Source organism: Nycticebus coucang, chromosome 17 (assembly GCF_027406575.1).
Source record: "Nycticebus coucang isolate mNycCou1 chromosome 17, mNycCou1.pri, whole genome shotgun sequence".
NCBI classification, from domain to species: domain Eukaryota; kingdom Metazoa; phylum Chordata; class Mammalia; order Primates; family Lorisidae; genus Nycticebus; species Nycticebus coucang.
In genome coordinates, this window is record NC_069796.1 from 45,486,860 (window position 1) to 45,498,860 (window position 12,001).

At 37.0% G+C, this 12,001-nt stretch overlaps 1 protein-coding gene across 6 annotated transcripts in view; it reads left to right on the forward strand.

Moving 5' to 3' along the window:
- TCERG1 (transcription elongation regulator 1) overlaps nucleotides 1-12,001 on the forward strand; it is a 73,840-nt gene that overhangs the window by 21,008 nt on the left and 40,831 nt on the right. For 4 of the 6 annotated variants that reach the window (XR_008375149.1, XM_053565991.1, XM_053565992.1 and 1 more), the window contains 4 exons: nucleotides 1,020-1,082; nucleotides 2,216-2,416; nucleotides 3,369-3,481; nucleotides 4,214-4,302. Coding sequence is in view for 5 of the 6 variants with exons in the window: in XM_053565991.1 (XP_053421966.1) it covers nucleotides 1,020-1,082; nucleotides 2,216-2,416; nucleotides 3,369-3,481; nucleotides 4,214-4,302 (466 nt within the window). In the remaining variant the exon portion in view is untranslated. The remainder of the gene's footprint in view (nucleotides 1-1,019; nucleotides 1,083-2,215; nucleotides 2,417-3,368; nucleotides 3,482-4,213; nucleotides 4,303-12,001) is intronic. The other 2 variants (XM_053565994.1, XM_053565995.1) reach the window with 1 other exon arrangement.

A 12,001-nucleotide genomic window follows, 5' to 3' on the forward strand; every position in this document is an offset into this window, starting at 1 on the left:
TGTTATAATTTATAATTTTTATAGGTACTAAACTAAGTTTTTCAGCTGAAAATATAGAAATTACTTCCCCTACCTTTGCTTCAGATTTTAACCTTTTCCATTTAAAAAAATTTAAAGGTCACTTTTAATTTTGAGTTTCCTTAATCAGTCTTAGTTTTCTAGCTTTCCTTTCATTCCCCTTTTAATCACCATTGTAGTGAATCATGATGAACCTTCATTCTTCTAAGAACTGTACGTAATTTTCCTTCTTTAATTCAAGTGCTACTTCTTTATCCTGCTTAAATAATGGAGATTTCTGTAGCCATCAGCCTATGCAGTCATGAATGATATTAAAGAGGCCCTATGTTTCTTAATGTTTAGCCTGCCTCCATGCTGTTCTAAGCCCCTAAGAGTCTGTAGAGGAGACACTAAGGATGGGTATTTTGTCATTAATTGAATGTTACCCTCCTCTCTTTCTTTGCCTTTTCTTTTACTTAAAATATTATTTGCAGTGCAATATTTGGATCTGTTTCATATCTTACTATCTCTCTCACCCCTCTTCATCCTTTTCTACTTGGGCATGGTAGTGCTTCCTGCCTCTGCTCCTGCATGTAGTTTTACCTTAGCAGCAGCATAGAGGAAGTGTCTGGTCAGTGTCACGCAGCTTCTGCCTTTCTGATATCTAAGCAACACCAGCATGGGTTTGATGTCTTGTAGGAAAATGTCCCATGTGAGAAATCTTTACACGATTGTAATGAAGGGGCTTTGTTTTGTTGAATTTAAAGTCCCGAGACTCCTTCAAATATTAGCAGAGCTGGCTTGATAAAAAGGTAATTTGATGCTGTCATTTAAAATAAGTATCATTGGATTTGGCACTACTTCCCACAGAATGTCAAACAAAAAGAAATTTACTCCATTCTTGGTGTTTTTCATTGGAAATAGCATTCTAAATTGTAGTGGTAAATTATTTCCCTGAATCCCAGTGGTAGCTGACATACAATGGCAGCTTTCCAACATATGCTTGCTTATCCATTTTACAGGTGTAGCAATGATGCAAATAGTCAGCTGCCCGTATGTAAAGACAGTCGCTACCACCAAGACCGGTAATTTTTAAAACCATCTTAGTTTGTTTTGTCTGTAAGTTGGCATGGTAGTGAATGTTGTTGTTTATCCTTTTATTTATTCTTTTGCCCAAGTGAGTGAATTCTTTTATAATTTCTTTTTAATGAGCAGTATATATGCAGTTGTCATATTTGGCCAACACTTAATTTTCCCAAACGCCTATAGAATTAGCTTCTTTGGTTCACAAAAGCAAATAAGGTCAGATCACTTTATATCTTAATTTATGTAATAAGTGTAAACAACTTCATTCTCATAATCATAACATTTAATTTTATTTTTGATGTGTGTTTTTAATTTAAATATAAAAAAATCATTTCCATGTGTAAAGTGATGTGATTATACTTGCATGCTAGTGAGTATATGTATGTAATTATTTGTGTGTATAGTATACGTTTACATTTTAAAGTTACTGAAATAAGATAATTACCTGAAACTTGAGTTCTAGTATAGGATTTGGGGATTTTTTTCTCCCAATTTTGATTTGTGTATCCTTATTTAATAGTATTTTATTTATATAGTACCAGCTTATTTAGCTGTCTTATAAAAAATAAAAATTTTGGCTTGTCTTCTATAAAGCAGAAGCAGCTTTGCTTTCTTTTAGGAAAAGAGTAAACTGACAGATAGCATATCTGACTTAATCATTTAGATTTGATAAACTCATTCATTTTGCTTTAAAACTGAGAATTTTGTTTATATCCTTTTAGGTATTTTACAATAAGAAAATAATTTTGCCTTAAGAAATATGCTCAGTAAATATGTTGTCTTGATTTCATTAGAATTTGAGAAACTATTTTTATAAATGTATGTTTCTATTCATACGTAGAGAACATACTATGATTTTTACAATTTATTATGTTAAGACTGTCATGTGAGACACAAATTTCTGATGGTCCTTAAGACACTTTTTCTGTGTCTAGTTGCATTTAGGCATTAGAGCTAAAAAACCAGGATAATAGAATTAAGTAGTATTTAAACCATCTTTTATATGATTTGTTTTTGTTCCAACTGGTCCATTCATATATTAATATTTAATAGATTTAGCCCATATTTTAGAGTTTTAATTTGTATTGCAGTTTGAGTACTTGGATCTAATTTTTTATTATTCTCTTTTTAGGTGTATTGCCAGGAATGGCCCCTCCTATTGTACCCATGATACATCCCCAGGTTGCTATTGCAGCTTCACCTGCTACCTTAGCTGGAGCAACAGCAGTTTCTGAATGGACTGAATATAAAACAGCAGATGGGAAGACATATTATTATAATAATAGAACATTAGAATCAACGTGGGAAAAACCCCAAGAACTAAAGGAAAAAGGTATAGGTTTTAATGGCTTGGGACATAGTATGACTATAATAAAGAGAAAGCTATTTGAAATTCTCAGTTAATTTCTTTTTAATATGTTTGAGCGATTTTCCAATCACGTAACTGTGGGATTATTTCTACTGAATTGATAAACAGAGATTTATTTCAAAGTCCAGTTTTAAGTTACACATATGCCTATATAACACATGTGTATATTTTTGCTTTTGTCAGAAAATTTTAATTATTGTGTAGTTACTGTCCTTATTGAGGTTAATAGTACTGATCAGGAAGGAAACATGTTTTATGTGTTCTGATGGAAGGAAAAAAGTTAAGCCCTTGGAACCTTAGATGTTAATAGAAAACTTGTAATTTTCTGTATCACAACCCTCTATTTCTGTTCCTGAGTATCTTAATATCTTATGCTAGTCAGCAAAATGAATCATTGCTACAAATGATATATGAAAGACTTTATATCCTTTTACACCAGTAGGTTTTCTTTTATTTTCTTTTTTGAAATAGAGTCTCCCTTGTCGCCCTGGGTAGAGTGCCGTGATATCATAGCTCATAGCAACCTCAAACTCTTGGTCTCAAGTGGCCTCTTGCCTCAGTTTTTCTATTATTAGTAGAGACAGTGTCTCACTCTTGCTTAGGCTGGTCTCGAACTTCTGAGCTCAAGCAATCCACCTGCTTTGGCCTCCCAGAGTGCTAAGATTACAGGTGTGAGCCATCACGCCTGGCCAGTAGGTTTTCTTTAAAGAATTTCCTGACTGCTATAGCAAGGTATTGGAAGTTGAGTATTAAAATACAAATCAATGATACTGTAAAGACAGACATTTTGTCTTTATGTTCAATGTCAAAAAATGGAATATCTTACTTCGTTATTCTCTGAATGTTCTTAGGAAATCATATCAAAACATTTGAGTAGAAATGTTACTAAATAAGAAATCTTAATTTCTTAATATAGAAAAATTAGAAGAGAAGATTAAAGAGCCAATTAAAGAACCTTCTGAAGAACCTCTGCCAATGGAGACAGAGGAAGAGGATCCTAAAGAAGAGCCTATAAAGGAGATAAAGGAGGTAAAGGGCCATAACCTGTGAAGCTGGGAGCCACATTAGTTGTTTAGTACAATTTATTTTTAAAATCTGCTTGATATATTTTTAAATAATTATTATGAATTTGATCTTTGGAATCTTAGGGTTCTTTGAAGATTCTAATTCAATTTTTCCTTTGAAAATTTCATTAAATTACTTCTTACGCTAAGCTGAAGGGCATAGACAGAAAAGGCCTTGGACCAGAGCTGGGAACCTGATTTTCAATCTCTTGACGTAGAGACTGGCACATGTTAAAATTATAACTTCATGTTTGGGAAATGTTGGAAGTATTTTATCTGTCCTCTCTGCTGTTATGTTTTGGCATGGAATGATGCCTTTAGAGCACTAAAAGAATTGCTTTTTAGAAGCTTCCTTAATTCAGTGAAGGATTAATGCTAGCCATATCTCAGGAGTAGGCCAGTTAGCAGAGATCAGAAACAGTGTTAAATGAAGAAGTCTCCTCTGATTCTTTATACTGTAGTTCTCCATTTTTGTTCCTTATCACACAGTTAGTGAGTTTATAAGGTAAGACCAGATGCTGCTACTGGGTTCTCTGTGGGAAAGGATTTAGAAATTCCTACTTAGTGTCCCCCATTCTCGTTCTAACAACAGACCTTATTGTGCTTGGAGGTGCTGTCAGTTACGCTCTTTTTTTGTGGAATATTTAAACATTGTTTTCTGATAGTAATTAAATGGGAGTAATATTATTCCACATAGGAGCCCAAAGAGGAGGAGATGACTGAAGAAGAAAAGGCTGCCCAGAAGGCAAAGCCAGTAGCTACTACTCCTATTCCTGGTACTCCATGGTATGCATTTAGCTTAATTATCGATTGATAAGTTTCTCTTTCTTTTTTTAAAAAATTATACTTATTTGTTATATGGTTTATTTTGTAGAAAGAAAAAGTACCTTAAAAGTATGTATGTTAAATATGTTTTTAATCTGCTGAATATTTTGGTTCTTACTTATTGTGTTTGGGGTATTCACATCTAAATTTCAATTGCTACAAGTGTCTTCCTTTGTGGTATTCTCCATTAATCTTCATTCATAATTATAGACATGAACCACTGTGAGACCCTAATATACTTTTTATTATTTAAAATGCTTTGAATTTGTTTTTATGTGCATACCCATTATATGATTACATTTATAGAAGTATGTGAAATTATTTCTTTTTATCTAAGTACAGGGAGGCCTTGTATTGTTCTCTGCTTTATTGTGCTTCACAGATACTACATTTTTTACAAATTGAAGGTTTGTGGCAACCCTGTGTCAAACTGGTCTATCCGTGCCATTTTTCTGCTCACTTTTTGTCTCTCTGTCACATTTTGGTAATTCTCACTTTTTTTGAGACAGTCTCACTATGTTGCCCTCAATAAAGTGCTAGGCTGTCACAGCTCACAGCAACCACCAACTCGTGGGCTTAAGCGATTTTCTTGCCTCAGCCTCCCAAATAGCTGGGACTATAGGTGCCCACCACAATGCCTGGCTATTTTTTGTTGCAGTTGTCATTGTTGTTTGGCAGGCCCGGGCCAGGTTCGAACCTTTTACCCTCGTTGTATGTGGCTGGCACTGTAACCACTGTGCCACGGGCACTGACCTAATTCTCACTATATTTCAAACTTTCTTTATTAATACATCTATTATGGTGACCTAGAATCAGTGATCTTTGGTATTACTATTGTAATTCTTTAGCGTGCCACAAACCACATCCAGGTAGGGTAGTGAACTTAATAAATGTTGTGTGTTTTGATTGCTCTACCAACCAGCACCCCCCCCCCCCCCACCTCCATTTGGACCTGCCTATTACCTGAGACACAACAATATGACTATTAGGTTAATTGATAACTATATATGTTGAGAGAAAGTTGCATGACTTCACCGTAACTCAGACGCTGGAAATGATTGAGGTTAAGGAGGAAGGCATATAAAAATCCAAGACAGGTGGTACCCGTAGCTCAGTGGGTAAGGGCACTGGCCACATACACTGAGGCTGGCAGGTTCGAACCCGGCCTGGCCAGTAAACAACAATGACAACAACAACAACAAATAGCCGGGGCTCGGCGCCCATAGCACAGTGGTTATGGCTCCAGCCACATGCACCGAGGGTGGCGGGTTTGAACCCAGCCCGGGCCAGCTAAACAATAATGACAACTGCAACAAAAAAATATCTGGGCGCTGTGGTGGTGCCTGTAGTCCCAGCTACTTGGGAGGCTGAGGCAAGAGAATTGCTTAAACCTAAGAGTTTGAGGTTGCTGTGAGCTATGATGCCATGTGACTCTACCCAGGGTGACAGCTTGAGACTTTGTCTCAAAAAAAAAAAAAAAATCCAAGACAGGCCAAAAGCTTAGTTTCTTATACCAGTTAGCGAAGTTGTGAATGCAAAGGAAAAATTCTCAAAGGAAATTAAAAGTGCTACTTGAGCAAACACATGAATGATAAGAAAACAAAGTGATCTTTGGATACAATTTGAGTGGTCTGGACAGAAGATCTGACCAGCTACAACATTCCCTAAGCCAAAGCCTAATCCAGAGCAAGGACCCACTTCTGTTCAATTTTTTGAAGGCTGAGAGAGGAGATCATGCTGCACAAGAAAAGTTAGAAGGTAGGAGATGTTGGTTCATGAGGTTTAAGAAAAGAAGTCATCTCCGTAATATAAAAGTGCAAGGTGAAGCAGCAAGGGCTGATATAGAAACTATAGCAGGTTAACCAGAAGGTTTAGTTAAGATTGTTGATGAAGGTGACTGCATTAAAGAACAGATTTTTAGCCTATATCAGAGAGCCTTCTGTTGGCATCTACGATTTTTGTAGCTAGGAAGGAGAAGTCCGTGCCTCACTTTAAAGTTTGAAAGGCCAGGCTGGCGCTCTTGTTACGGGCTAATGTAGCTGGTCGCTTTAAGTTGAAGCTAATGGTCATGTACCATTCTGAAAATTCTAAGGCCGTTATGAGTAATGCTAAATTCTGTTATGCCAGTGGAGCAAAAAAGCCCAAATGACACCAGATCTGTTTATGGTATGGTTACTGAATATTTTAAGCCCACTCTTTCTTGCTGAGAAAGAAAAATTGCTTTCAAGCTGTTTCTGCTCATTGACAGTGCACCTGGTTCCCCACGAGCTCTGATGGAGATGTATAGGAGATTAATGTTGTTTTCATTCCTGTTGACACATCTATTCTATAGCCCATGGATCAAGGAGTAATTCTGACTTTCAGTTCTTCTTATTTAAGAAATAAATTTTATAAGGCTATAGGTACCATGGATAGTGATGCTTCTGATGTATCTGTACAAAGTAAATTGAAAGCCTTCTGGAAATGATTGATCATTCTAGATGCCATTAAGAACATTCATAATTCATGGGAGTAATTGAAAATATCAACATTAACTGGGGTTTGGAATAAGTTGATTCTCACTCTCAAGGATAACTTTGAGGGATTTAAAACTTCAGTGAGGGAAGTCACTGCAGATGTGGTGAAAAAAGCAGGAAAACTAGAAGTGGATCCTAAAGATGTGACTGAATTGCTGCAATCTCATGAGAAAACTTGAGTGGATGAGGAGTTTGCTTCTTATGGAAGAGCAAAGGAGGTAGATTCTTGAAATAGAATCTACTTTTGATGAAGGTGCTGTGAACATTGTTGCAGTGATACCAAAGGATTTAGAATATTATGTAAACTTAGTTGACAAAGCAGTGACAAGGGTGCTCTAATTTTGGTTTCCTGCAGATTTTAAATTTCTGCTGTAGGTGAAATGGTATCAAATAGTGTCACATGCCACAAAGAAATCTCTTATGAAAGGGAGAGTCAATCGATAAGGTAAACTTCATTGTCTTATTCTTTATTTTAAGAAATTGCCATAGCCACCCTAACCTTCAGCAACCACCACTCAGATCAGTTAGCAGCCATTAGGATCCAGGGCAAGACCCTTTACCTTCCCCAAGACTTGCTGAAGGCTTCTGTGATTGTTAGCATATTTTAGCAATAAAGTATTTTTTTAACAAAGGTATGTACATTGTGTGTATATAATGCTATTGTACACTTTCTGGGCAATAGCATAGTATAAAGCATACGCTTTTACATAGACTGGAAAGTAAAGTTTTTGTTACTCACTCCATTGTGATATTAGCCTTATTGGGGTAGTCTGGCATGGAGTCTGCAATATCTGTGAGGTATGCTGGTATTGCTTCCTTTTCCTGTTCCTGCTGTAACTCATTTAATTTGTTACAGACAGTCCCTGGGAGACAAATGAGATAAGTTTAAGTTGGAATAGGCACATTTATCTGTTACCTGTAATAGCCTCCATTTGTAACTGTTGAGTTGTATGTAAGTCAGATGTTTGTAACTCTGGGATTGCTGCTATGCCCTCCTCACACTGCAGTGAATTGGCTTGTTTCTGAAGTCTTGTAATCTATAATCTCTAATCAAAATTAGAGCATCCTGTTGCTGCTTTGTCAACTAAGTTAATGTAATATTCTAAATCCTTTGGTATCACTGCAATAGTTATAGCACCTTCATCAAAAGTAGATTTTATTTTAAGAATCTACCTCCTTTGCTCTTCCGTAAGAAGCAATCTATAGGTAATTGTAATCTATAGGTTCCTTTTCAGCTGCTTTTCCTTGTTTTTGTCATTGAAAAAAATTAATGTTTTTCTTGTAGCATTCCAAAATCTGGATATTGTGTCCCCATGGTACTGAATTTCTGTTCCTGAATTTCCTACAAACAGGCAAACAGATTTAGAAGTATGATTAGATTCAGGATTGATCTGATTGGGGGTGGTCTTTTGGGGGTGACTTAGAATAGTTGAATTCATAACAAGGCATATAATATGAAAGAATTGTATACAGTAAAAAATTATAAAATTCCACCTTCATTAAACTTTCCCATTAATAAAAAGTTTGGTACGACTTCCACACCTTTTGTTATATTGTATTGTGTGTGAACATGTAGGAGTATGTGTGTGGTTACTTGCACATTTTTTAATCTTTTGACTGCCAAGCCTAGGTGTTCAAACAAGGCGTTTCTTCAGTATGAGTGATGCCTTTAGGCTTTCAGTGTGAGATGTTAGTTTGGTGCTAACGGTGACTATAGGCATTTTTTGTTTTGTTTTGTGTTTTTGAGACAGAGTCTCACTAGGTCACCCTGGGTTGAGTACTGTGGCATCACAGCCCACAGCAAGCTCAGACTCTTGGGCTTAAGTGATTCTCTTGCCTCAGCCTCCCACGTACCTGGGATTACGGGTGCCCGCCAGAACACCAGCTCTACATATATTTATTTATTTATTTTTTTGGTTGTAGTTGTCATTGTTGTTTGGCAGACCCGGGCTGGATTTGAACCCACCAGCTCCGGTGTTTGTGGCTGGCGCCCTAGCCGCTTGAGCCACAGGCGCTAGCCTGGAGGCATGTTTTATTTCAGAGCACTTACACGTAGTCAAAGGGTAATCCTAGCACTCAGGGAGGCCAGTACGTGCTTGAGCTTAGGAGTTGGAGACCAGCCTGGCAAGAGTGAGACCCCCATCTCTACTAAAAACAGGAACACTGGGCTCGGTGCCCATAGCACAGTGGTTATGGTGCCAGCCACATACACCGAGGGTGGCGGGTTCTAGCCCGGCCTGGGCCAACTAAACAAGTGCAGCAACAACAACAAAAAAGCCGGGCTGTTGTGGGAGGCTGAGGCAAGAGGACGGCTTTAGCCCAATAGTTGGAGGTTGCTGCTAGCTATGATGACACCATGGCACTTTACCCAGGGTAAGGGAGTGAGACTCATTCTCTAGAAAGAAAAAAATATGTATTATTTTAAAAGTAAATATGTGTCAGAGATCTTGCTGTTTTAGTACATTGAAATCTATTCATGACAGCATAGTTCTCTATTATATGAAAATGCATAATTTTCCTACACATGTTGTTTTCCCTTTTTTTGCCCTTGGCATTACAGAAGGTGCTATTTATGACATCTTTATACATATTTCTTTGTGAACACATGCAAGTATTTCTATTGGATTCATTCCTAGAAGTGAAATTCCTGAATAAAGATGTAGTATCTGTTTAAAGTTTTATTGGATATTGCCAAATAGAGCTCACTGGGAGGGTTGGAAGGCACCAGTTAATTCTCCCACCAAAAGCCAGAGATTACTATGTTTCACTCACACATGGCAGTGTAGTGATATACTCTTTTACAGATCTAATAAAAGATCTCTATCTTGAATACTGGTGTGATTGAACTTATTTTGCATTTCTTGGTCTTTGCACATTTGTGCTTTTTTAAATGGACTTTTTCTTCGTGATGTTTTGGGGCTTTTTATGTATATTGTTACTAATCCTTTGACTTTTACATGTATTATAGTTTCTTTTGATTTTTGCTTTGGTATCCTGTTTTTTATAAATTTCATATTTTGATGAGGTCAAATTGATAGACATTTTTTTTTCCTGAGACACAGTCTCACTCTGTTGCCCTGGGTAGAGGGCTCTGGTATCATAGCTTACAGCATCCTTAAACTCTTGGGCTCAAGCAATCCTCTTCCCTCAGCCTCCTGTGTAGCTGGGACTACAAGCACCCACAACAACTGTCTAGTTTTTCCTTTTTTTTTTTTTTTTAGTAGAAATGGGGGTCTCACTCTTGCTTGGGCTACTCTTGAACTCCTGAGCTCATGTGTTCCACCTGCCTCAGCCTCCTAAAGTGCTAGGATTACAAGTGTGAACCACTGCACCTGGCCCAATTGATCTTTTTTTATTTATAGCTTCTAGGTTCAGTGTCTTTTTAGGAAGCATTTCCATCTCCCCCATCCCCCAATGCATGTATCTATCCCTAGTGCTTTGGGTTTACTGAAAGACATTTATTGCTAAATGGTTAAGTACTAACTTTAAGCTAAATAGATTGTTCAGCCAAGGAGAATATGCTACATAATTTGGATAATCATATTTTAATTAGTATTTCTGCCTCTTGCTATCTTGTGATTACTGTTTCTTTGGAGATAAGAAACTATATGTAAAACATAAAGTTTTGTGTTTCTTTTATGTCCATTGGGATGATTTTTCATGAACTTAGTTTGACACTTTTGAATATTAATAGGTAAAAATTACAAGAATTTTATATTCTTTAGGATCAGTAAACATTAGTTTTTGGTCCTAAGAGATTTTTATTTCTTTTTAGAGACAGAGTCTTACTTTGTTGCCTTTGGTACAGGGCTGTGGTGTCATACAACTTGCAGCAACCTCCAACTCCTGGGCTTAGGCAATTCTCTTGCCTCAGCCTCCCGAGTAGCTGGGACCACAGGCACCCACCACAACACCCAGCTATTTTTTTGTTGTAGTTTGGCTGGTGCCGGGTTTGAACCTGCCACCCTCGGTGTATGAGGCCAGCGCCTTACCCACTGAGTCGCAGGCACTGCCTGGTTCTAAGAGTTTATAACGTTTTTTGTTTTTTTTTTGGAGACAAGAGTCTCAAGCTGTTGCCCTGGATAGAGTGGCATAGCTCACAGCAACCTCAAACTCTTGGGCTTAAGAGATTCTCTTGCCTCAGCCTCCTAAATAGCTGGGGCTACAGGTGCCCACCACAACGCTGTTTTTCATTGCATTTGTCGTTGTTGCTTTAGCTGGCCCGGGCTGGGTTCAAACTCGCCAGCCTCCATGTATAGGGCCGGTGCCCTAACCACTGAGCTACGGGTGCCACTTATGCTGCCTTTCTTTTACAAACTTTGGGTTTACCTTTTACCTCCATTTTTGTTTTCATATATGAATTCCTAGGTTGTTGGTATAGTTCTTTCTAGGATGAGTATTTTAAAAGTTTTCTCAGCATTGCTTTAGGAGCATTTTACAAATTATGTTGTATTTCATTTCTGTTCAGTTCATATTATATGTATTTACTTTTTGATTTGTTTTTATGTCTCATAAATTATTTAGATGTCTGTTTCTACATACACTATTTGGAACTTTCTAGGTATTTTATTTAAGTTATTGATTTAATTGCCCTGAAGTTATGGATAGTTTTGATAGTTTTCAACCTGATGGGGTTTTCAGGTATGTAGTAGTATAATTTTTCATACATATTTTAAAGAACTGACGGAGAAAAAATCTTTTATATTTACCATTTCTGTTGTTTTTTTCTTCATTCTTAAAGATCCATTTTTCTCTTTAGTATCATTCCCATTCAGCATGAAGAATGGAGGTGTGGGAGATGAAATTTCTTAGTTTTCCTTCATCTGAGAATATTTTGTTTTTGCCCTTGTTTCTGAAGGTTATTTTTACTGGATATGGATTTTTGGGCTGGCAGTTCTTTATTTATTTGAACATTAAACATGTTGTACTGTATTTTGGCTTCTGTGGTTTCTTTTTGTTTGTTTAAGTAAGGCACCTTGGAACTAGGTTTATTGAGGAAGATGAGTTTACAGAGTAAGAAAGTTTATAGTTCTCCAGACAGTGAGCAGATCTCTGTTGTCAGGGCTAGTAAATAAAGTGGCTGGCTTCTGTGGTTTCTGATGAGAAATCCATGGTCTTTGGAATTGTATCTCTTTCTCTCTGTG